Raw genomic sequence first — 26,968 nt, 5'->3', positions numbered from 1 at the left:
ACTTCTTTCATTCATTCCTTTTATTTCTTTGGGTGAAAGGGGGAGATACTTAATCTTCAGTAGTACTTGGGTTGAAGTGCAACCCAAAGTTCTAAAGGTTATGGAATTAGTGTTGTTTAAGTGGTTCATATTTAATTAAGTACAAAGGCAATTAAATTTTCTGGAATTAAAAGACATTATCAAATATAGCCAAAAACCCCTCTAAAGTCCTCCACAGTTACAAGGGATTTAGCTAGAAAATTGTTTCCCCATTTTTAAAATAGTCATCCAGCCTTTGTTTTTAATTGCACTTCTGGCAGTTGTGCTTAAGCTGCAATCAAAAGTACTTTTTCCAGCAGTTTTTGCAAAACCCATCCTGTGTGTCAGGATGTATAATTGTATAATATGCCTGATTATTAGTCATAACATTTGAAGTGAAGTTCTTTGACTAATGTAGTGACACTTCTTTCCTCATGTTAGTATGGAAGAACACCTTTACACCTGGCAGCAAACAACGGCATTCTTGATGTTGTCCGGTTCCTTTGCCTGACTGGTGCCAATGTAGAAGCATTAACCTCTGTAAGTATTGAGAGATACTGTTCTTCTTTATGCATGATTGTTGAAAGAGAACTCATAGACAGGTGAAGGAAAAGGACATCACATTTTGAAATGTGAAAAAAAAGGCCTGTTGTATGCTATACAACCTGAGTGGAATTTGTTCTATCTCTCTTGTCTACTTGTTCCCTTCTTGCAACTGAATTTGGAACTGATTATGGTACAGTACAGCTACCACTTTGTCTATCCCTAATAATTTCTGCATCTAATAATTACTTGTATCATTGTGTTTCTATGAGTTCTGAGTCACTTCATTAAGATGTACACCATTTCATGTATGTTTCATTTGAGAAACATACAAACGCACTGTATGTATCTTAAATACTTTTCTTGCTTTAAAGGGGTTGCATAAAAGTTCTAGTTTTATGGTGGGAGATGTGTAGTTGCATGAATGAGTGAACTAGCATGAGAGTATCCTTGTAAATGAAATCATTCATGTCAGATCAGCCAGCACACTGCTTCCAGTCAGTGGCACTGAAGGCATTTTGATTCTCAGTAAGGTGAGAAACATCCTCCTAATGACATACCCACAGCAGGAATGAAGTGTCCTTTGTCATATGCACGATAAATAATAGACATCATGCACACCATTACGTGTGTTTAGAACAAACTAGCCATGTTTTGTACTCAGACGCAGCGGATCATTTTACATTGCTACTAACTGTAACCAGTGTATTCTGCTTAGAAATAACTACTGCTCTGTATGAGGAAGACATATTGCCATAGATTTTGGTTAAGTCCACATTTTTCAGAGTTCTTTTCCTAACAAATTTTTCCTGAAATGGCTGAAATGGAGGGGGAAAAAAGAAAACTTCTATATAGTTTGCTTTACCTATTTGGTAGAAAATACTATTTTTTGTGGTTTTTTCCTCTAGATTTAGCATTGCAGTTTTTTATTTTAAGCACAGATCCTATGTAGGAGGAGAATGCAAATAAACTTGCAATTGTGGCTTAAACAAATTTAGGACATAATAATTACTTTTTAATAACTATTGGATTCTATATTGCCATGTCCCCTATTAATAATAGTGAAATGTCCATACAGTGGACTTGGTGGGAAGATCTACAGATTTCCTTTGTCGGCTGTTTTTGTCTTTTTTGTTTGTTTGTCAGCTCCCATTGTGTATATGTATTTGTACTACTACATAGAGTTGAGATAAAATAAAAGGATGATGGGGGAATTCTTGAGCTGTTGCACTTCACTCATGTCATGACAGCTGTGTTGGTATAATTGACTGTGTGGACACTGTCCTTCCAAGATAAACGTACATTTTGTCTCTTCAGTTTAGGTCAGTTTGAAGGACCTAACAAAATAAATAGTGCTGATACTAAATCTAGCAGAAGCAGTATGTTGAATATACGTAACCATCCATTATTCCAGCAGTGTGGTGGCAGAGAGAAGGAAAAAGGAGGAGAGGACCAAAGGAACTTGCATGTTGTGATTTTAATATTTCAGTTTTGCATTGGTTTGCTAGAAGGATGTTAAAATGTTCTGGAAAGTTTATTAACAGCTCTTTCTGAGCCAGTGTGGTAGAATTAATGGCCCTTTTTTTCTGTCAGTATGCAATTCCTGAGGCACTAACTTTTCCAACACCATTAGGTAACTGGGCTGTATTATGAATTCCTTGCCTTCTTTCTGGGTTAAAGCCCATTTTGGAACTACTCTGTTTTTAATTTGATTGCTTGGATGTTGTTAAGTGACCCTAGAAAACCTTCCCCTCCTGGGGCATACAGTAATTTAAAATGTTTAAAAATTGCCCCAAAATATCTGTTGTGTTCACATGTTTACTGGCACTGTGTTGTTGTATTGTCCTCATGGAATTTTCTAAACCAAGTTTAAAATTGTCAGAGTGATTAAAAATTTTGGATGCAGATGCTTGCAAATGCCAGTTGAACTCAGCATCAGCTCTTTCAGGCTGTCTGATTTGCAATATAGGGAGCCAGTCAGTAATTGTAATGAAATTTACCTGTAGGTGCAAAATACACTTTCATGGATCCTGAAACCAAGCCCTTTTTATATGTCAGTTTTCCTTACCTATTGCATATATACCAGTATGTAGATACTCTGTACTTTCCAGGAAAGCTTGAATAGGAAAATAACTTGCTATTTTGCTTGTGGATGTATTTTCTAATTCTGTTATCTGAAATACTGAAATAAACAAAGTACTCCTAAATTACCTCTTACCAAAATTTAAAACAATAGAATAGCATAAGATATCTGTAAGAGTCAAAATAGTGGGCAATTTTTTGTTTTAGCCTTTTTACTATTAAACTGCTGATCTGTGATTATAGATAACTAAATGGCAAAATCAGAATACTGAAGTCAGCTTTTCTCTTCTTTTTAAACTTGTTGATGCAATTTAAACTGCATCCCTTACAAGAATCCTTGCTTTCTGCAATCCTCCAGTGGCTGATATTCCACTGTCAGTCTTTTTCCATTGGTAAACAAATATTCACCTGCTATTCATGTGAGTCAATATGCTGATGTGTCCCTTCTTTGTGACCTTTTAAACCTATTCCGTAGGCAATATCTAGAAATCACTATCATCCTCTAATTGATGAGAAGAGAGATGGAATTCAGGGGGAGGAGTGTTGACTTTGCTCTCAGACTCTGAATTCAAAGTATCTTGTTACAGCGGCATCCAGATGCCCATCTGTAAAAGAAAAATGAAGGAACTGCTGCTAATAATTTGTGTTTTAACAGGATGGGAAAACAGCAGAAGATCTTGCCAGAGCAGAGCAGCATGAACATGTAGCCAGTCTGCTTGCAAGACTTAAAAAGGTTGGGAATACATTAATTTTAAGTGAGGTTTTCATGAAAGACATTCTAAAAACTGTTGCAAAATTCCTTGCTACAATGCTGTATTTTTTTTTATATTTTTAGTTTGAAATTATGCCCTCAATTAAAGCAAATATGTACATATTCAAGAAGCTGGCTAAGCAAGTATGCATCACTGATTTATATCTATCAGTGTCGGACAGAGCCTAGCAAAGCATCTAAGGTATTTAGTAGAAAATAAGCTATTAAGAATTAGCATGTTCCTCAAGATGACTTATTTCCTCACCATCACCATTTCACTTAGATAATGGTTATGAAGGATGGGAGGTTTGTGCCCCTTACAAAAATGTCAATACCATATGAAATTGTTGCGTAAGTTCTCAATGTCATCTTTTAATCGTGCAGTTTCAGTATATTCAAATGTCTTGCTAATTAGAACAAAAAGATGATCTGGGCTTGTTGTAAGACATCATGTCTGACACATCTGATACACACTGATTAATCAGTAACACTCATGCTGGGAATGTTCAGAGCCTACTTGCCTGGAGATTACAGGCAAGACCCAGGCCAATTAAAATAATCCTGTTATAGTTACAGTGATGAGTCTGTGATTGGAGAAACTGAAATAAATTACCATTTCTGTTGATAATAGAAGATGGTGTATTGCCATCATGTATTGCCAAGATCATAGTAGACTCATGTGGGCCTCCTAGCAAATCTGTACTTCCTAGGATTGTAAACTACATGTGTGTGAAGATGTGAGAAAGTGCAAAGTTGAGACTTCCTTTGCTTTGGTAAAGTTTGTCATAATAGGTTCCATTTTGCATAGTTACATCCCCCCACCAGACTCTTTATTTGTGCCTGTACACAGGCAGGTAAATTCATTATTTATTCATAATATAAATATGAAAATAATACAAATTGACCTAGAACAAAGGAAGAAGGTCAGACAGATCTCTTTTGTAAGAAATATTAGTAAACTGTAACTCACTTAATGATTGTGGAACATAACATTACTGAAGGCCTGTCTCTGTACATGTGGGGAAAATGCATTTTACTTTGTAACAGAGAATCTGATCAATTGAAATTAACAAATTATATCTAACCACTGAAAATATTCTAGTACTACTTAAAATGGTCAGTATCATTTAGTACAGAGCATACCTTATACTTATTTTTGGTGCTTGTGAAGTATTTTGCCTCTAATACGGACATGTGAAGAACCTACTATCATAGTGGCTCTTGTGGAGGATTCAGTGTTAGCTGTAACAGTGCAGTGTTTGCACTGTGGATAATTTACTAAAGAAATGCCTGCTGGTGAGGAAGGAACAAACACTACTGTTTCTGTCAAATTTCTCAGCTCAGTTGCTGCATGCTTTTAGTTCAGGGAGGCTCACCCTACATGTAAATTAGGCGCAAATGCAGAACAACAGAGCCTCTCTCTCAGCTCCAAATGGAGGAATGAAGAAAGGGAAGATTAACCTAGTTCCTTTGCCCTTACACTTTCCTGCTTTCTCCCTCTTTCCTTGAAATTCATCCAAACATGAGAAGCACTGAAAAAGTTGATATAAAGTAAGGAAGAAATGCACATTGAGTTGTTGGATGGTTCATGTGATAGCTATCACAGCAAAATGCTTTGGTGCTGCATGTGTGTTCCAGAAGAGTATGTATATTGGTTAACCTTCTGAGACTGATGGGTTAGGAGAAGGGGCACTGACAGAGGGTAGTTTTGACACCTTTGCCCTCTCCATTGGTGGTCAAAATAATTCCATTCACTGATTTGAGCCTGAAGACATGGGATTTTCATGAAACGTCAAGGCACCTCTTGAGAGTGAGCATTAAGCTCTCCTGTCTGCCTGTCCAGTAACTGATGACTTGCACGATGAACCAGAGGAACAGCAGCTGGGCAAGAAAGTGTTATCTAAACCCCACACTGAGTTTGTTGGGAGGCAGAAGTTCCCTGCCACACATTCTGATTTCTTCTTTGTGTTGAATTTTAGGATGCGCACCGGGGGATTTTTATCCAGCAGCTGAGGCACACACAGAGTCCACAGCCCCGGATCAAACTGAAGTTGTTTGGATACTCTGGCACTGGGAAAACCACCCTGGTGGAGTCTCTCAAATGTGGCCTGATACGAAGCTTTTTCCGAAGACGCAGGCCCAGGCTTTCCTCCACAAACTCAAGCAGATTCCCCCCATCACCTTTGTCTTCCAAACCTTCAGGTATGGTTTCAAACCATAATGTCTGTATGAGAAAACAGCTTCCCCTTATTCTCTAAGCTCCTAAGAAGAAGCTGTTGGCTGCACTGCAGAAGACAGGACAGCCTAATCATATAAGAAACAAAAGAAAAAGGGAGAAGGGATTGACTTCTCTGTGCTTAGGTTTGTACCTAAAATAAGAGGAAGAATACCAGTCAGTGTGAAGGATACATGAGTAGTTAAGGGGTTTTTTGCTTACATGCTGCATAAGTGAACTTGCACAGCAGAGGACAGGATTTGTAAACACTGCTACTTATTTGTCACAAAAAGTCCTCAGCTGCAAACATCAGTGTCATTACTAGCTTCCTTTCTGCTGGAGGAACTTCAATAAATGCTGCAAAATTGGAACGGTTTTTCATCTCTGTGTGATTTTTAAGTAGTAACAGGTTTCAGAACTGCCTCTGAAGTGCTTTTCCCTAAGATACAGGTTTGAATTAGCCCAGTTAGTGGTGTCTAAAATCGTCTTCAAACAAGCTGAAAATGGAACTTTTCCAAACTGAAGTAAATGTTTACAAATATTAGGGAATAGATTGCTCGTGTAGCACCAGCTGGCCTGTGCAAAGTGGGAAGAGCTACAAGGTGTAGAGAAACTAGCTAGGTTTATGCTTAAGCCTGTGCCCAGTTTTTGAAGAAGCCACAGGCGGACAGTGGATAGACCAGTGTCCAGCTCCCTTTTCTAACACTGGGAGCCTACACAAGCCAGCTAAGCATGTTGAGGAGCTCGAGTTTAAATAGATGTTTAGAAGTGGTCTTACGTGTAAGGTCAGGGTTGTCTCTTCTTAAAAAAAACAAAACTTTGGATAATACTTGCAGGTTTGGATTTTATTCATGATTTTTAAGTAACATTAGAACAGTGCTAGTAGTAGTTTTCATCTCTACCTTCTCTCTATTCACCTGAGGAAGCTATAGGGCATTCACAATGTGGCTTAACAAGGCAAGACCCATACCACCGAGATTGTTACTGCATTTGATGTGTGCTTTATACAAGGGCCTCACATCTGTGACAACAGTAAAAAGAACTTGATTAAATTAATCAATCAAAAGTTCTTGATTTATTTATCTTAATTTACTGTGTCATACAAAGGGTGATAAATCACTCAAGGATTATCATTTCCTGGAGGCAGTACAAGAAGGTTTTGACTGAAGTTAGATTTTTTTGTGTTGGTTGGTAAAAGAACCAAAGAAGAGGTTTTATGTGCTCACACCATCATACAATCAGAAAGACTGCCAGTCACACTGGCAAATCAGTGTAAAAATAAAAGTGAATTTGAAGCCCTTCAAAAGAGCTTATCTAGATAGAAAGCCAGAAAGACATGCAGTTGTATATATACAAATCTACTATGGGGTTACTTTAGCATTTGGAAGTTTTGGTTTTGCTTCTTTCAGTGTATGTTCTTTCGAGATGTAAATCATTACATAGCATGTAAATTATATTCTGGGCTGAGTGACATAATCAGATAAATATTTAAATCAGCACAATTTGGTCTGTACTTGGTCACATAAGATTTCTTTGTTTATGAGTTTGTTTAAATTCTGTAAAAATAAGTGTGCAAATTCACTAAGTATTTAGTTACAATAGCCAAAAGATTTAAAATACTACCCTAGGAGATCAAACATGCAAATGTAATTTGACAGCTAACTGGTAATCTCTTTCTATTGTAAAACCTGAACATTAGAATTTGCCATATAGTGGAGGAGAGAAATCTTTATCCACTAGATGGTGCAAGTCAGTTAAAAAGCCCTTTTGTTTCTCTTGCACTCTGGGAAGCTGAATAAACCAGGAATTTAAAATTTGCTTATTAGTAAAATACTTTTTGTTAAGGGCCTGCTTTTCTCCCCCACCACCCTGATGACACTTGTTACACAGACATTTTTTATCATTACTTACAGGAATCAATAATATGAATCTGTGACATTTCCATGCCAATAATAAGTCATGCAGTGAAACTGTAGCCCTTAGCTTAAAAAAAAAAGTTTTTTGCAACACAGAACTTTAACTATTCAAACCTTTCATACATATAAATTTCAGTCTTCTTCTATGCTTTCCACTCAGAGGTATATCTGCTAATGGATTTAAGTGATTTATAGGATCATTCTAATATTCTCCTTTTAATCATTCAGAATAAGAATGTAGTTGTGTACACCCACAGCTTCACAGACATGTTCTTTCTTTGAAGAGCACTTTGGGCTTTTTAATCTGCTTTTATGGCTTGCATACTTGTTTTGAAGTGGTCTTGTTGTGATTTTCACATGGTTTGTAATCTCATTTTCCTTTCCCTGACCCAGTTTCTGTAAGTATTACAAATCTGTATCCTGGCTGTGAAAATGTCAGCGTGAGAAGCCGTAGTATGATGTTTGAGCCAGGCCTGACCAAAGGGGTATTAGAAACTTTCGTATCACCTGCTCATCACTCTCACTTCTCTTCTGATGACCAGTCCACCAAGGCCATTGACATCCAGAATGCCTGCTTGTATGGTAAGAAGAGCCCTGGCCTGGGGTGCCTTAATGCTGTATAACAGCTAATGCCATTTAACTTGTTTTTTAGAATAGAAATGGGGGTGGGGGGCAAGTCTGACTTGACATAGTAGTGATTGTGTTTGCAGTTCAACGCTGGTGGGATTTAATTTGTTTGAGAAAGTAAATCTGCCTGAAGTTCTGTAGCTGTTGTAATACACATTTTAATCACTCATGTCAGATCTTTACAGTATTACATAGAAATGTTTCTGAGGTGAGTAAGTGGGAGAGTAGAAAAGGGATTTGGTATGACATGAGCAGGTCAGCAATGTGGCTACTGCTATGAAGGCTTCTTCATCTATACTAGACATCATCTGGGGATTTTATCAGATTTAGCCTGGTACCATTTAGTCCTCACCATTTAAGTATATTCCCAGCTATGCAAAGGACATACTGTTCTCACTCCTTGTCAGGACTGGAGCATTTTTGGTGAGCCCTGGAGCTCATCAGTCATTGTGAGTAAAGCTTCTGATTTAATTTCTTTTTTTGCAAGGAAACTAACTGCTCTGCAGTTGAAGCCAGTTAGCAGTAAGAGGGGTCAATCACAGAAGATGTCTTAAGTACACACATGGCTTTTGACTCTGACACCACACAAATTGTCTCCACCAGCCCCACTAATTGTCATTTATATTGGTAGTCAGATCTCTTCTTCATAAGGAAAATGTTTTGCATGCCTTAGCAACTGCAATTTTGAAGCTGAGTTAGTATTAATCAAGAGTTTACCTTGGAAACAGAAACCTGCTCATCAGTGCATAATAACAAGTGCAGTGACAAAACATTTATCCTAGATGCTGAAAAGTTTGCCAAGTAGCTAAAACTTGTTCTTTGTGTAGGGTAATTTCTTCCTTCACTATAATTTGAAGCCCAGTCAAATTCTGCAGGGAAACAGAGTTGTGCCATGGACTGTCAGAAGGACTTAGTTTTCTTTCTCTGTTCTGTACTACACAGAACAAAGTGTACATACAGGTGAACTCTGAGTAGCTGTACTCATAACAGCAGGTTGCAGTGTTCTGACTTCTCTCCTTCTAGAAGTTTGAGGCGCATCTTAATCACCATGTATTTATTTAGAAGTAGTACAGGTGAAGCAGACATCATCCTAATCAGATGGTGCATCTGGGAAGTGCATCATACTAACACTTTTGTCACCCAAAGCTATAGATGGCAAAAAGAAGCGTGGAGGTCTTGTAACACTTACCATGGTAATTCTTCAGCCATGATTTACACAATGTGAATAGTACAGTTCTGTAAAGCAAAACAGCTTCTGCTCAGAATGTGCTTCAGTGATTTTTTAAATCAGTGGTGGCATGTTAAGAAGAATAATAAAAATATTAAGCTTTTTTGAGGTGAACAGGGAAAGAATGGGAGCCATTATTCTTGGTTTTCAAGACAAAAGATCTGCTGCTGTTGTTCAAAGCGAATGGGAGCCATTATTCTTGGTTTTCAAGACAATTAAAAGATCTGCTGCTGTTGTTCAAAGTAAAGATCAATTTAATTGCATAAGACTACCTGCATTTAACACAGCTGCTTACATACGGAATCAGGCTAAATGTCCTAGAGAAGGAATGTGAGAGAGGAAGAGACTTTGAGAGTCCATCTGCTAAACCCCTAAAACTGACTGAAACTTGTTCCCTTTGTTCATTATTGCATTTTCAGTCTTGCTTTCCCACATGCATACAGTTGATACTTGTAACAGTTTAAATTAGATTACATGTTTTGTTTGTATTTCCATGGCCAGAAGATGTTTCATGCTTACTGATGATCTCTTCATCTGTTTGTTTTTCAGGAGTTGGGGATTTCAGCATCTGGGAATTCTCTGGGAATCCTGTGTACTTCTGCTGTTATGATTATTTTGCTGCAAATGATCACACTGCAATTCACATAGTGCTTTTTAGCCTTGAGGAGCCTTATGAAATCCAGTTAAACCAAGTGACCTTTTGGCTCAATTTCCTGAAATCATTGGTCCCAGTTGAGGAGCCAATAGGTATGTTCTCATGCTTGTTAATGAAGTATCAGAGATATAAAGCTTCTTGTATTTCTCTGCAACTCTGTATGTCATCCGTGTTTGGTGTCTTCATTCCCATGTATGCAGACAAACTTTACATTAGGTTTCTTGGCAAAAGGGAATTTTATCTGTGGAAGAAGCCAGAAGTGTTGGACACACCAGTTAGTTCAAATAAAAATGTCACAAAGTACAGTGAAATATTTTGTGGCACTGGGATTTACATCTGCACATGGCAGATGAAGTTTTATGTCAGATAAGCTATCAAGAGTGTTTCAGAGGGCTGGAACCATTCAACACCAAGTTTAGACACTTCGCTTAAATTCCTCTTATATCTAGCCCATTAAACAACATTTTCAGCATAAATATAGTCTTGTCAGTGACAACAGAATAGAACAGTATTGCGGAACAGCATTATCCCTCAGTATGTGCAACTTTCATGTGTTTAACTAAAATTCTGTCTGGACTTCAAATATGGTAACTTTTTGGTGCTGATGCACAGAAATCAGTATTTCTTGTAAATTTCACATATGCTCCAATTTTGCACAGGTTTTAAGTAATTTTGTTTTATATTCAGGCTTACTGAAAGTTACTTGGTGGGCAAACTTAACTTAAGTAATGTTTTTCTTAAAAGGTCTGCTTGTCCAGGTGTATATACAGTAACTTATTTGAACTTATCTGCATTTGTAGCTGATTGCTGGTCTGCAGACTGTGACAGTCTCTTGGACTAACCAAGCTCTGGCATGTTCTATGATCTGAAAGATTATTCCAGCTGATGGATCTAACTCAGCACTAAAGGACATTTTTAGCTAGGGATTCACCTGACAAATGCATTAAATACTTAACATTGTGCAAAGAGTTATTTTCTCTCTCTTTCTGTATGCATTATCTCAGCCAGACAATGAGCCAAGGCCAGCCCTTGGTTTTCAGTTCAGGCATCTGCATTTTTTTTTCTGTTTTAGATCAAATGACAATGTTAATAATACCAACAATAAATTACCTGTGAAAGTTAAAGCTCGGAAATTTGCAAAAAATATGACAAAGCTGCAAATACAGCTAATTTGCAACTGCTGAAAGCTTTTCACTGTTCCTCAGTCTTAGTTGATTTTTTCTTCTTGCTTATCTGATTACTAGTATTATTTACATACTTCATTTAAATCTGTGTTTATACTGATCAGCTCAGTCTGGTATCCATCCATCTTCTGCATTGTTACAAATCTCTCAAGTAATATCTAGTAACTGATGTGTGCAGAAAAGTTAAAACTCTTGGAATTACTTTCCAGTTATTTTGTGTAGGTCTTTAGCTGCCAATTAAAAAGGAAAATAAAAAGAAGATAATTGCAAAATACTTGCCTGGAAGTGTTAGGCAGAGATTTGGGGAAATGTGGCTTTTTATGAATTAATCAAGATTATGTAGCTCTTAGTTGATGAGAAGTAAGCAGTGATGTAAGCATGCTTCTCCCATGTGACCTTTTTTAAGGCTAAAATAGCACGATTGGGTGTACTTTTAAAAATAGTCTTTTAAAAATAGTTTAATGAAGTCTTCTATTTTCTGGAATATGAGTCTGAGAAAAGACTGAAAACTCTGTGTTCTGTACTGTCGCCTCATTCATGCCATTTGTATCTTTCTTTCTTTCTCATTCTTTTTCATGGCTTCTGCCAGGCTTTCCTACTTAACTCTCACCTAAGTGAGAGGTCATTGTTTGTGTAAGTACTGCAAAATAGCATTCATATCAATATATGAATGTTGTAGACATTTTGTGTTCTTACGATATTTGATTCTTCATCTGTAATATTAAGGACTATGCAAAGATTATGCAAAATCCTTTCAAAAAGCTGATATTTCTAATTTTTTCCCCTCACACTGTCATAGTTTGTAGTTAGTAGCTATATCATTAGTGCTACTGATTACTAGTGTTTTAAACCAATAAAGTAACACAATATAAATGTATCTGATGTTATTCAAATTGTCTAGCTATTAAAATTGGGCCTTATATACACAGTCCTATAAGCAGATAATTGCCAGGGCATGAGCAGTTACACTGTTGATGGCTGTGCCTAGAGTTGGTAAATAACTACAAAAGTGGTTGGTGGGTATGAAAAATGTAAAATGTATTTCTGCTTTTCTGGGTATCAGCCATCTCCATAGGCATGCCTCATAGTGAGGGAGTCCTCTTGTTTCTCTTCTAGCATTTGGTGGAAAGCTGAAAAGTCCCCTGCGTGTTGTTTTGGTTGCCACACATGCTGACATAGTGAATCTGCCTCGGCCTGTCGGGGGAGAGTTCTGGTATGACAAAGACATCTCTCTGTTGAAAGAAATCAGGAACAGGTAAGTGGGAAGTATATTTATACATAGTGTTTAAACATGCTAATTGGAAAGAAAAATACCAAAATGCATTGGAAGGGGTAAAATGTTTTTATATGTCTTATATATTATATATTATGATATTTTGAATATGTTCAGGAAGCATATGTTGTGCTAAAATTGAAACATTTACCAATATTACAGTGAGTAAGCTGCCCTGAATGAGCTAAAGTGAGCCAAGTGGTGTCAAAATTAATTGTTGTGTAGGCAGTCTCACCCTGTAAACACTGGGCTACATCCAAAGACCCATTCCAACTTTCTGTCTAACATCGTGGTTCTCAGATTTTGTACCAGTCTCAGAAAAATAGGCCATTTGCAGCTAAAAACTTTGGATGCAAAAGAGGAAACTTTACCAGAGAACTACCCTTAGCTGTTTACTGATTTAGGATAGCTATGAAAAAAGCTTAAATGAGACCGGGAAATACTCTCCACACAGTTTGCAAAAAGCTGGACATTGTGGAGTCACAAGGTGACAAGGTCATCCAAGAAGTACACAGAGGTTAGCGAAACTTACAGCATTCTTCAGCAAATGTCTGGAGCACATGCTAATGGCAGATGGAAATGGGAAATTTTCCATAAACACACTATTGTTTAAAGTAACAATACTTTATATTCAGAGTGAGCATGTAAGTGGGAAACACTGGGTATGAGAAATCATCCATACCTGCAGGTATGGACATTTGTCTGGGCTGTACAAGAAACAGATGTAGGAATTCCAGCACAACAGTTGGAGAGGGGGGCAGTATCTTAACCAACTGAAATAAACCAATAGGAAAATACCTGTGTGTCATCTTTGGTGCTGGAGTGCTCTTAAATGCAAATCTCCACAGCTAGGCAAAAAGGCTTGGGTGGTTGGAAACTCAAAAGTAAGTGGAAAGTGAGCTGTCAACAGCAATGACTACTGAACTATTTAAAGTGAGAAGAAAGCAAGCAACAGACATTAAGACCTTAAAACAAATAAATTCCTGTAATCTCTAGTAAAATGTTTTGGTTTGTAATTACAGGTCATGTGATGCATTTACAATTTTCTTACACATACTCACTCTTCATCCTGAGAGAAAACAATTTTCTCTCAATACCTCTGCTTATTTTCAAGAAAATTACACAGCAGCTATAGTGTCTGTGCTTATAAAATATCTCAGTATAATCATTACTTAAACTTCATCATTCCTTGAGGAAAAACAACTCTAGTATAATTTAAGACTGAAGTACAATTGTATTAAGAAATAAACTGGATTTGGGGCTAAGTTAATAATAATTATTTTTGTTTAGATTTGGAAATGATTTGCAAATTTCAGAAAAGTTATTTGTCCTGGATGCTGGAGCATCTGGGTCTAAAGATATGAAGCTGCTCCGAAATCACTTGCAAGAAATAAGAAGCCAGATAATTTCTGTAAGTAGTGTTTAATAGTCTGGGTTGGATGAGCCAAAATGTGAATGTCTTGTGTAATGATCTACTGTAAATTTCAAACTTAGAATAATGAAGCATACAGAAACCACTGGTGTTCCAATGTTGTAATAGCACACTTGACAGGTCTTGTGATAAACAAAGCCTTGACATAAAAGATTCAGTCAGCATTTTGAAAATAGTAGCTGTTTCAAGCAGATGACCAAAATACTCTCTGTTGAAAGGAGACAATTTAAGATATGAGTTTAAAGTCAAAATTTTGGTTTTTGATTGGCAGTAATTGGATTCCAGTATTGGTCCCCCCTTTTGTTTGTTTGGGTTTTTTTTTTTTTTTTGTTTTTGTTTTTGTTTTTTTTTTTAACTCAGCATAGTATTATAGAGAAACAGAGAAATACATTATAAATGTATTTCAGGAAAATAAGTTTTTTCACTTATAAACCCACCAGAGTAGAATAGTTTTCTGAACTGTTAGAAAGATAATTCCAAATATGGCTATGTAAACTGAATATGTATTAACTTTTGACTGCATTTTTTAATTGAAAAATATTGCTTGCAGTTGTATCTGTATGTGCAGGTATATGCATATGAGACTGAAGGTAAAGTGTAGGCATGGTCTGATGTTATCACCATGAATCCACGGAGACTTCCATAATAAGGGTGACCAAGTCAATTTTTTTGTAGCCTGTGCTAAATGGATTAATATCACTTTACACACCAACAAGATTTTCTGCAGCTACTTTTGAAACATATTTTTTTTGTAATTGATTAAAAGTGGATGTATTACTGAGTTAATTCTGTGGGTTGAGGAAAATACTTAGATTCATGAAAAATTCAGGTTTTTTTACATTCCTGATGGTCTCTTGATTTTATAAGCTTTTCTTCTCTAAGAAATCTTTATTATAGCTATAGTCACTAGCTTGAAATCTGAAGAGGTTTACAGCATAAGCAGTGGAGGCTGCAGCTTGAGAATGAGAAAGAAGGCATCAATGAAGTCTAAGACAATCAATTCATCAAAGTACCATTTTTGCTTCTTATTTAGTACCCTGCTGTCTCACCTGTTGAAGTAAATTGGTCCTCTAAAGATACTGATGAGTACAGATTCTAAATAAATTCTCATAATTTCAGAAATAAGCATTAACTTGCAGATGCATGATGGCAACTCATGGTGCTATTTGGAAAATTTGCTTACTTCAGTGAAAAACTAGTTTCTGCAATTAACTTTTTTAAGAAAAGGGAGATAGATCTTATGGCAAGTGAATGCCACATGAAAGAGTAGGGTCCAGCCCAAAGGGAGCTCTTTAGATCTGAATATTCATTATAAATGCATTAGACCTCCATAAAAAAATAGTACCACTATTCTCAAGTGAATGTTTTCTGTGCTTTTCTAAGACTTGCCCACCTATGACTCACCTATGTGAAAAAATAATCTCCACACTGCCTTCCTGGAGAAAAATTAATGGGCCCAACCAGCTGATGTCCTTGCAGCAGTTTGTGTATGATGTACAGGAACATCTTAATCCCTTAGCAAGCGAAAATGACCTACGGCATATTGCACAGCAGTTGCATAGCATAGGAGAAGTAAGTATTTTTATCTAAATTCCATTTCTTTATTTGCAAGATACTGTTCTGGTAGAATATTTCTTTATGAGTTTAAGCAAATATCTAAACTTGCTTGGTTTTTTCTCTTCCTCTTAAGACATCATAAGTAGAGAATGCTTATTACCACTTTCTGTTATCATTATGTCTTGCAGCTTCTATTTTGTTAAAGGAATCTCTTTGAGACAGGAAGAATTACAGTTTATGGTTATAGTTATAGGAACATAAAATACCCAGAAAGGATCACTATGTTGTCCCCTTCAATGAAGTATTCACTGCATATAAGAGATTTATAAATGTCCACTGGAAATTGAGTAATAGGATAATATCTTTGCATAAATAGATTGTAGGGCATGACTAGGCTTTCCAGCTGTTGGGCTCTAATCATCTCATTACTAGTGGAAAATAACAACAAGATCTGTTTTTTGTTCTGAGTACTCGGCATATATTTAAATGCACTGTTGTTTTTTTCCTGTGAGCAGTTTTAATCAAAATTAAAGTCTGGGTCAGTCTGTTAGGAAGGCGAGAAGGTGGGCTATCATCTTGTACTTCACAAGATGTAAACAGTAACTTTCATATTTATAAACAGATTAACATTATGCAGAGTGAAACTGTCCAAGACGTTGTGCTTCTGGATCCTCGCTGGCTCTGTTCTAATGTCCTTGGAAAAATCTTGTCAGTGGAGAACCCAAAAGCCCTCCATCACTACAGAGGTCGGTACACCATAGAGGACATCCAGCGGCTGGTGACAGATAGTGATGTGGAAGAACTGATACAGATTTTGGATGCCATGGATATTTGTGCAAGGGACCTTAGCAGTGGAGCAATGGTGGATATTCCTGCTCTCATAAAGACTGACAATCTTCACAGGTCTTGGACAGATGAGGAGGATGAAGTGCTGATTTATGGTGGTGTTAGAATCGTTCCTGTGGAACATCTTACCCCATTTCCTTGTGGAATTTTTCATAAAGTTCAGGTGAATCTCTGCAGGTGGATTCATCAGCAGAGCACAGAGGGAGATGCTGATATACGTCTGTGGGTAAATGGATCAAAGATTATGAATCGTGGAGCTGAGCTTTTAGTGCTGCTGGTCAACCATGGGCAGGGTATAGAGGTTCAAGTCAGAGGACTGGAAACAGAGAAGATCAAGTGCTGTTTACTTCTGGATTCTGTGTGCAGCACCATTGATAACTTAATAGCAACAACCTTACCAGGTCTTCTGACTGGGAAATATTACCTTAGTCCTCAGCAGCTGAGGGAACATCATGAACCAGTAATGGTCTACCAGCCTAGAGACTTTTTCCGTGCACAGAGTCAAAAGGAGACATCACTAACTAACACTATGGGGGGATATAAAGAGAGCTTTAGCAGTATACTGTGTTTTGGGTGTCTTGATGTTTACTCCCAGGGAAGCCTAGGAATGGATATTCATGTTTCTGATCTGAATCTACTTACCAGGAGAAAACTAAGTCGACTTTTGGATCCACCTGATCCAATGGGCAAAGATTGGTGCCTTCTTGCCATGAACCTGGGCCTCCCTGATCTTGTTGCAAAATACAATACAAATAATGGAACACAAAATTACTTTCTCTCAAGCCCAGTTCACGCCCTTCTGCAGGAATGGAGTAATGCACCTGACAGCACTGTAGGCATACTAATGTCTAAGCTGAGAGAATTAGGTCGCAGAGATGCAGCAGATTTCTTACTGAAGGCATCTTCTGTATTCAAAATTAATTTAGATCCTAATGGTCAAGAGGCTTATGCCTCCAGTTGCAACAGTGGCACATCTTATAACTCAATTAGTTCTGTAGTGTCACGGTAAGAGGAGGTATTTTGCATGGATATCCTTTCAAAGTGCAGAAAGGGTAAAACATACAGTATAAAAGTTACAGTGCATACTAATTTATGAGCTTTTGCATCAGAGGATCCTTCTCTGGCACCACCTTTTTTGTGCATAAACTTTCTACTCCTAACTGTGAGTTGTTGCTCTTTATTAAAAAGACTGGTGTACTTCTGGTGGTTTAAAACTATTTCTGATTGAGAATGTGCTGCTTAATACTGCCATTTCAACTGGAAAGTCTTAAGTTTTGGATTACGTACTGCAACTGTTTTATATAATTCTCCCCATAAAAGGTGGGGGAGAAGAATAGCACATAGTACCTTATGTGTCTGTTTCTTACATTGGTTTTTTTTTTCATTTTTACTGTGTCCTCTGCTTAACTTCTTTTTATATTTGTAAGGAGAGAAATCCACCATTTGCGGTCAATCTGACCAAACTTAAGTGCATCGTTTTTAGCTGAAAAAGTGAGTGCCTTTTGCAGGAGGGAGGGTACAGTTGGTTTGAATGACCCTGCTGGAGTTACAAGAACATGCTACCTCTGTTTCACTTAAATTGTCTGCATGCTTATCATTGCAAGTGGTGCTTGCCTGTTAATTTTTCCTGCACTTCTAAGTCATTGGTGATGACTCACGCAGAGCATTCTTGTGCCAGTACTATAGGTATAGGTGTGATACCTAATCAACTTCAATTACAGTCAAATCATAATGTGAAAATCTCTTAAACTTGCCAATTATCATGCTTTGTTATTTCCATGCACCTCAGGTAAAAGTTCATATCATTATAATAGAGTTCAAAAAATACAAGTGTTGGATACTGCAGAATAATATTGTCTAGCTGTCAGTTGTAATTTGTGTATAACAAAGGTTTTCTACTATTAGATCCTGCATTACTTACTTCCTGTACTTGAACACTTTGATGGGGATAAAAAAAAAAAAAGGAAGCAAGGTTTCTTGCAGTGATAACTTTTAAATTGATATGAGGGAATATAACCCATTCTCTGTTCTTAAAAGCATGTAATTTTCATGGTGCGATATGTGTTTGTTTATATATATTGTATGTATATATATTAAGACTATTTTTTCCTTAATCTTACATTGTAGTAAATTTTAAAGGATTTTTCTACAAATAAACTGTTGCTTGTTGCATCCTTGTTGATCACATTCTGTTGCTGAAGGGTATCAAAACTTCTTTTCTTTACAGTCAGAATTGAGGAGAGGCAATGCCTGCCTTCTGAAGTTCTTGGAGCCTCCCGTTTGACTTCAGGGAAATTTCTTAGTATGCTGCAGGGAATATTTATGGGGTTTTTTTAAATTGCATAGGTGGTCCCTGTACAGCAGAAGAATCTGCATTCATTTTAACAAACAGCAAACCAAAGTAGTTTGCTACATAGCTTTTCCTTTGTGGTTTTTCATAATGGAAACCAAAACAGCAAATGGGAGTCTGTCATCAGGAATTCTCCAAATAGTGCTGTACAGCAGAGAGAGAGAGAGGACACTGCATTAGAACTTGTGCTGCAATAATTGTCCTTTACATTAAATATCCCCTAATCACACAAGGGACTCTGCTGGTGCTGCTTATTTAAAATCTCAGCATTACTCCCTGATAGCTGCACAGTCTTGGTATGGCACACTCTGCAGGCAGCTTTGCACAATACCTCTGCTCTATGTGTGCTGCAAAGGATTTAAGCAAGATCTTCTTAACATGCTAGTTGCTGTTTCCCTCTGCCTTTCTTTGCCTGTTTACCCTTGCTTAATTAAATCTTTCCCCAGGTTCCAGTTGTTGCTGGGCTCCATAGTTAACCATTCCTTTAAAGTCTAGTCCTCAATAAGAAGGATGGTTTAGAAGCAGTTCTACCCTGAGCTGTCTGTGTTTTTTCATATTCTGCTTCTGACAAACTGCATTCAGTGTCTCCCACCGCTGCTCTAAGTGTCCCAGTGCAGAGCCCTGCAGCTCTATGCAGCCTGTATTTACCTCTGTCAATTAATGGTCACTACCACACTTCAGCTTCCAGCTGCAGACATGTTTAGTACTTCTGTCAGATCTGGTAAGTGGAGGGGTCTTTCTTGTGTCATAGAACTTCCTGGGTTTCTACTAGAAAAGGTTTCCTCACCTGCCCGCCTCCCCAGATGTTTTATGCATACTTGAGAGGTGTGGTCAACTTACCAGCACTGATTAATTACTCCTTTTACTTTCTTTTTGTTTTTCCCTTCCCAACAGCATGTTTCTCACAGTTCCTTGCTTCCATTTACTGTAAAATGCAGACCTGGCAGTATAAATTACTTAGTGGGACTTATGATGAACCTTTGGCTGGCAGTCACAGCTTATTGCATAATTTACACTTTTCAGGGTAATAGGCTCAGGAAAGTGAATCAGAGTCACAGGATAGCTTGGATTCCTTTCTTATAAATTCTGTGCTACTCATAAAAAAAAAAAAAAAAACACTTTGTTTCCTAGATGACAATTTAGGGATTAAAAAAAAGGCTAGCCAAATGTTACAAGTGAGCATCCCTTCTGTTGCTTCACTTCTATTAATTATAATTTTGTGAATGTGACTAGGAGAAGAGCTTCATTGTACAGTTTTTAGAACTGGTTTAAAAGATGCACAGATCCTGCCCTGACTCACTCCAGAAATAGAGAAAATGCAGGTCTTTGCAAAGTCAAGAGTGTTTAGTCATAAATGTACATAATGTATAGTACATGCAAGGAACGTGATGAGCTTACCTCCTGACAGTGAAATAACTGAAACTGGAAGCTGATCTTGTAGCTTCAGAGAAGAGCTGCTGAAACATAATCTTGGGGATAAACCAATGAATGACAATTTTCATTTTGTCTTCAAAATCCATAATACAGACAAACTCTGAAGTTTGCTGCTCAAGGCCAAGATGCATTACGGATTATCTTGCAGTTAAGAGAAGTATTCTACTGGCACCCAGACTCAAATCTTGAAGAAATTTTCCGAAGAAGATAGGGAAGAAGCAAACACTTTAGTGCAGGCCATTTTTCCAATAATTTCTCCACAGCATGCAGCAGCATGCATCAAATAAAAGTGCTTCATATGACTATTTTTATTGGGTGATATTGGTTGTACTATTTTTGGAAATTTTGTTGTTAACCTAACTGCTGAGTTTAGACAGCCATAAGAGATCAGTGGTTACAGGTAAATGATTTTAAGGTAGGGCAAGGGCATCCAGAGACAGCCTCAGGTGGAAGTGGATATATATGATTTTTCTCACCTTACAAGGATGAGGAGACAAGGGTAGGATGCAGAGTCACAGGTTTTAGGACCTTTGGGATTCAACTGATTGAAAAAATTATGAAACTACAAGAGCTTAGAAACTTCCAAATGTCACATGCTTGACAGAGTGAGGAGATTTAGAAAAGAGCCACTTTCCTAAATGGTCAGGCCTTATAGACAGCAACAGTGAAGGTTTTAGGGCTGGCTGTGCTGAAGCCAGTTCCATGTCCTAAACCTCTGTTTGCTGTGTTCCTCCCTCAAAGGAGAAGTTACCTCCCTAATTCATTGAAACCTTTTTATTGCAGAGTTGCTGTGTCACAGCATTATTGTTTAAAACAGGTGCCTCAATTGAATTGCATCACTATTTCAACTTTGACAGTGAAATGGAGGAGTAATTCCCACATTGTAACTCCAAAGAAAGTAAATGAAGCATGCTGTTGGCTAAGTCAGGGGAGATGGAGCATTGAAGTATCTTTGAAGCTAGCCTAGAAGCACTCTGCACAATATTGAAATTTATTTCTATTTGATTTTTTATTTGTTAAACTCAGTCCACTGTACCAAAAAAAAAAAAAATCACTCACATTTCTTTTCAGGCATTGTCCGACCCAGAAGACAAGGCAGTGGGTGGAAAAGAGAAAGAAAATTGGTTTTCAACAATGCCTAAGGTTTCCAAAAGGGTTATAGCCAAGCCACTCAGACTTTGCAAGTAGAAGTACTTGCTTCTTCAAAAGTCAGATGAGCAGTACATAGAAGGGAACTGATGGTATTCTTCTGTATGGCTACGCCATTTATCATAGCAAGCTTCCCAGGAGCAGTGGGACCAGCAGCTATGCTGCTTCAAAGGCAGATAAGGATCTCAGTGGATTTGGATTTAACCAAACTAACCTAGCATTTCTGCACCAGCCAGACTGCTTTGGGTGAGGTCCAAATCCAACACATGCATCTTTAAAGATCATTTTTTAGAAAGCAGTTATGTTGCTGAGTCAGTTGATGCAGCTTAAAATTCACTGGTCTGCCCTGAGACAAGGCAAACCTGGACCACCTTGCCCAAACTGGCTCCTGCTGTCACCAAGCCTAGGACTCCAATATGCACTCGCATACTCCAGGCAGAGAGGAAGACTAAGAAGAATTTAGGGCAGGGTGACAAGGGGTCTCAAACAGGAGTGACTGCTTGGACATGCTGCCTTTTACATGGATTTCTTGGCAAAGAGATTCCAACAGCCTGAGCCCACACATATTACTCCTGCAGAAATGTAGCACCTGCTGCAATGGTCTAGGCACATCTGGTGGCTCTGTGTCCAGGCTCATGAAAACGCACAGGACTTGGAATGCATCTGGTGAGGTATGTTCCCTGTGGATTCAGGCACAGTCACAGCTGACTGTAACACACCTGGAGACTATATGTGGACTGGAAGTATATGTGTTATCTGGAAGTTAACTGGAAGTATGTGTTTATATCTGGACTATATGTGTTGGAAGTATAGTCAGGATGCTTCTGCTGCACCTCAGCAATTGAAGCGGGAGGGCTGGGAGAGAGGGTTGGAATCTGCTGGGGGAGACGGCTGGAATGAGTAAGGACTGAGTACGACACCAGCATGTGGTGCACAGGGAGGGGAGGATGAAGTTGTACTTTCCAAAACTGCTGTAAGAGAAACGTGGGAGAGAGGGGAAGGCTCTTGCAATAGAGGGGCTAGATTGCTGATGTTAAAAGACAGCATGTGTATGAATCTTTGAGTCATCCTGTGCTTCACTTTTTGAGCTGCTTATTACATTGCAAAATCAACTTTTTAGCCTGGCCACAAAGCAGTATAGCTTGACTAGTCTGTCCCATGAAGGATGAATCAGCTTCACTTTCAGACCCCCTACACAGGACTGCTTACAAGTCAAAACAGATGTAGCAATCAGCTAAGCAAAAGAAGCGCAGAGAGAAGGTTAGCAGCGAATCCCGCTATCACTAAATTTACCTACAAAGCTCTTTAACTTGGTATCATTTTTACATCTTTCTGTTGGCTGCAAATGTGAGAAAAAATGTACTCTGCAGAGTGCTATGTGCAATCAATTACTGCTAAGCCAAAATTTTCATTACTGGAAAAACACCAGGTACAAGTCTGAAATGTGGTGCCAAAGGCAACATGTCAGTGCATATGAAAATCTGTGTAGGTCCAGATGAGTTGTAGGACAGAAACATATCCTACTCTCCTAAGCCTATAGTAGGGATTATTACATCATTCCTAAGGTATGTGTCTGCAGAAGAAGCAGGAAAGACACCTCTTTAGAATTGTTTCCCAATAACACCTGATAGCTAGGATTAGACTCGGATTTGGTTATACTGAGGAAATTAACAACCACCCTCTACAACTAGAACACTTCAAATAAAAATTTTCTACAGACCCCTGGGGATTGTGTTGGCAGCTAGAGAATGTTGTAACAATTACCCTGGAAAACATGGAAGGAGGTGAGTCACCATAAGCAAATTACCATCAGATAGGATGGGCTAAATTTCCTCAGTAGCTCACAGTCAGAAAGAAATATCACTTGCAGCTGCTAGACCTGGTAGTCAGGTACCAGTACAGGTTTTAGAGGAAGCTTAAGGCATCGTCTGCAATATCAATCTGCTTATAGAGGCCCAGAGAGGAGCTGCATGAATGTTTAAACTGATGGATTAGCACAATTTCCATGTAGGCTTCAAGAACTGAATCAAGGCAAAAAGCTTGCAAGTGCTAATGTGAAGAGGAAGATTTCCAAGCCTTTTTATCCCAGGTAATAACACCTGCCTGAGAAATGATTTGTAAATCACTTATTGTTGCCATCCCAGGAGAATACAGAAAGGAACCTAACCAGGTGCCAATTTGGGTCTACAGGACAGATATGAATAGATGAATGCAAAGCTACCATGTGACCTCCCACTTGCCATTCATTCTCCAAGGCATACTGTTGGTTTGTACTCAGCAAAACAGAGAGAATATTTTTCAGCAGAAGGTGAAGGAGAGTTACAGGGAGAACAACCTCCCCAGCTGTGACTTAGCACCATGCAGTTGTCCTGTTTCTTACTATCATGGCTAGGAAACCTCTACAGAACTCCCACAGTCACCAAAAGAAAGCATGCCAGAGAGAAATTCTGCCTTGTTTTATACATTCATCTTCAGTGAGGATGTTCAGTTATTTAAACATTCAGTCTTCCCTGCTAGCATAGTATTTTCAGAATTCCCTTATCAGAGCCACCTTTCTGCTTTAAATTGCTCACTGCAGGAAAGAGTGCTACATTATTCATGTGCAACACTGTCTGTGGTACCAGGTGAGCCAGGCATTGCATAGAAGGAGAGCACAGGTCAAAGCAAATGCATTGGGTGCTTGTTAGATACACATGATGGTCCCAAGGGCCTCTTTCTACTATCAGTTCAATCATGTGCCCAGCTCCAGCAAAATTCAGCTGCACAGAATGGATGTGATCTCTGAATTTCCCATGGATATACCTGTAAATACCAAAATATAGCATCTGGTGAGAATAGAGGTGCAACTGTTTTATGTTTTTTCTTTCTTCCTTTATGTTTTATTGGGTGCTAGATTTAAAGTATCTTTCACATTGCACCACTGAGCTCAGGAGCAGACTTCATAATCACAAAGGGGTCTCACTAAACTCAAGTTTGATGTTTGTGTGTAGTTGCACTCCTGCATTAAGCAGTAAGGGGAATATTCCTTCCTCTTTCAGAGTTCATTGGACTACACCTTTTTATTTCCAGAAGTGATGCCAACATATATAAATATTGCTGGGAAACCCTTGCTTTCAGTAAATATTTATCATCATCATCTCTGATGCACATTGTTTTTAGTGTGTTTCAATGAAATCGCTAAAAGAAAAGTTTTCTCCAATGGAAAAACATAATCTTTGGCAGAAATTGTCTATAATCTCCTAAAAGAGGTTTTTCTGCCAACTTTGACTGGTAAGTGAAAGTGAAGTAATATGCAAATTGTTTCTGTTGCTAGAAAACCTAGTTTCAAAATCTGGTATTAAAACACTCCTGCAATCCACTATCAATCTGAAGCCACAACTCCTTGTTACACATCTCCATAGCAATGCCACAGTGGAGTCATGACTTCAGTGTGCCTTTGCATAACAGACATAAATTATGGTGGTTTAACACCAGCAGGAAATTAAACCCATATAAACCACTCCACTTACCCCCAAAGGTTCCAGTAAGGGAGGGACAAAGGCAGAGGCTATGGGCTGAGATAACAATTTCCTGCATGCAAAAGACAATGGAGTAAGAAACACACAATAACAACAAAATGAATACCAAAAGTATACCAAGAGAGAAGGTGTTTTACCTACAGACATGTATTCACCCTCAGGAACACAAACAAGACAGCAGATGCTCCCCACAGGTCACATCCACATGGCTCCCCAGGTTGCTCCCTTGTTCTGGACTGGTGCAGGGCATGGGAAGGTTGCACTATGGCAACCTTTCCATGCCCTGCACCAGTCCAGAACAAGGGCTAAGAGAAGGGGGGCTCCCACAGACAGTGCTTCCCAACACCTTCCCACTGGGAAGGGGGAGGCAAAATTGCACCCTTCCACTGGGGCAGCTGGGTTTTCCTGCCAAAGCCATGCTTACAGGCATGATGTGGGAGGTGTGGAAGAACAACCTGGGCAGGCCCGCTGCAGCACTCAGCCCCACCTCTCCCTGCCACCAGCAGAGCGTGAAGGAAGACCACCTTCCCTAAGAGGAATTTAGAGCCTTGCATACACACATACACAGCAGGCATGAAGACTGTTATGCCAATGCAACCTTATTATTAACATCCACCCAGCCCAGAGCCACATTTTGCATGAGCTAAAGCCAATTTCCATTTGTAGCTTGGAGAAACTGATCTGCAGACCTAATCTCAGCCAACTCAAGGGTTTACATTTCTATGCCGGTGCTGAGGTTAACCTCAAAAAGTAAAGTGTGCAAACAATGACAATTTTGGGAAGCAGATCAGTTGCAAATACAGTAATTTTAGTTGTAACAAGAGGCTGTTTGTATTCTCTTTCTCCACTGTCCAATTTTAAAACTTATCTGCCAGGTGAATTAATTTGTCTTTTTCAAATCTAGGAAACATAATGAAGTATGGAAATCTTGTAGTGCAAGTGATTTTGGCTATATTGTGAAACACGACAACTAAGAAATTGGGCTGGAATTGCTCATTGAAAATATTGTCCAAGAGCAATATTTTCTCTTCCATGCCAAGAGAGTCTGATTTCTGCCTACTCTGCTTGGTAGAAGTGTTTCCTCTGGGTGCCCAGCAGAAGACTCTCTACTGTGGACCAGAGGGTGGTTCCCAGCATTTAAAAATCCCAGCTGGAGACACACGGTGTCACGTTTGTAATTTTTACAAGGCCTTTACTAGCACTGCCAACAACAGGGATTTTTTGAGTGCTCTGTTGCCATCAGGCGGGGCGTGGTGCAAGGTTATTAAACTGCCTCTGCCACTTAGTTTTCATCTGACACATGCTTAATTGTGAGGATGTCCTTCCTCTTATTAGTGTTTGAATCAGTCCCACTGTTGATGAGAAGTGTTGTCCAAATTGTGTTTTACAGTAAAAAGTATTTAAAGCCACTGCCACAGTATTATGGTAGAGGGAAGTTCAGATGACATGTGTCCTCACATTTCCCACCATCAGCCAGGAATAGCACTGTCTTATTCCTGATGGGCAGAGATGCAGTAGTTGACATGATGAAGGGACTGGCCTGGATGCCCCTATGGGGACAGGAGGGCTGCAGTGTAACCCATATGTAAGAAAGACTTTATTCAATATTCTCTGTCATCTCCTGCTATTTTTATTAATTATTTGGAAGGAAACGGCTGTTGAAGGTAGAATGCGAGGAAGAAGGAGATGTGTGAATTATGTGGCTTCTCAGCCTCGTTGAATGCTTGGGAATATTATGTACTAGTAGCTGTTGATCAAAGGTGCAGTGTTCAGATGCTAAGGACTGAAATCAGTCTAGGGTCAAAAAAAGGTTCATTTTCTTGCATGAGGAACAAATTTCACAAGCTGTGTAGCTTTGCTATATCGTAAATAGCTACAGTCCTTCCTTCCAGCTTTTAATCCATCAGAGCATTGAATTACAGTGACAGTTTCAAATCTTGGAAGTCAGATGTGCTTCTCCTAACCTCTGCTCCCTGAAGACTCCCTGTGATTACCAGCTCCAACAAGCCAAGTAAATAAAACACTTTGGGGAGTGGGAACAGAATAATTAAGTGTTAAAATAATAAGACTAGAAAATGGCACTCACCTTGGGAAACCATCCACACTGTTTTCTGCAGGGAGCAGAGACAGCTTTAAATGGCAGCTGGAGGCTGGCATTAATCCCCATGATGCAGAGTCTTGGAAAAGGGA

The 26,968-nt window shown here is 38.6% G+C and overlaps 1 protein-coding gene across 4 annotated transcripts in view; it reads left to right on the top strand.

Moving 5' to 3' along the window:
- The window catches only part of DAPK1 (death associated protein kinase 1), an 87,269-nt gene extending 68,770 nt beyond the window's left edge, over nucleotides 1–18,499 (top strand). For 3 of the 4 annotated variants that reach the window (XM_039729949.1, XM_039729947.1, XM_039729948.1), the window contains 9 exons: nucleotides 460–558; nucleotides 3,299–3,376; nucleotides 5,374–5,596; nucleotides 7,919–8,107; nucleotides 9,930–10,127; nucleotides 12,336–12,474; nucleotides 13,783–13,903; nucleotides 15,308–15,496; nucleotides 16,104–18,499. In XM_039729949.1, the coding sequence (XP_039585883.1) occupies nucleotides 460–558; nucleotides 3,299–3,376; nucleotides 5,374–5,596; nucleotides 7,919–8,107; nucleotides 9,930–10,127; nucleotides 12,336–12,474; nucleotides 13,783–13,903; nucleotides 15,308–15,496; nucleotides 16,104–17,336 (2,469 nt within the window). In that variant the 3' untranslated portion in view covers nucleotides 17,337–18,499. The remainder of the gene's footprint in view (nucleotides 1–459; nucleotides 559–3,298; nucleotides 3,377–5,373; nucleotides 5,597–7,918; nucleotides 8,108–9,929; nucleotides 10,128–12,335; nucleotides 12,475–13,782; nucleotides 13,904–15,307; nucleotides 15,497–16,103) is intronic. The other variant, XM_039729951.1, reaches the window with a different exon arrangement.
- Nucleotides 18,500–26,968: the final 8,469 nt, after the last annotated feature.

The sequence above is a fragment of the Passer montanus genome, unplaced genomic scaffold (genome assembly GCF_014805655.1).
Source record: "Passer montanus isolate IOZ18808 unplaced genomic scaffold, ASM1480565v1 scaffold7, whole genome shotgun sequence".
Classification (NCBI taxonomy): domain Eukaryota; kingdom Metazoa; phylum Chordata; class Aves; order Passeriformes; family Passeridae; genus Passer; species Passer montanus.
This window is presented reverse-complemented; position numbering and strand designations above follow the sequence as displayed.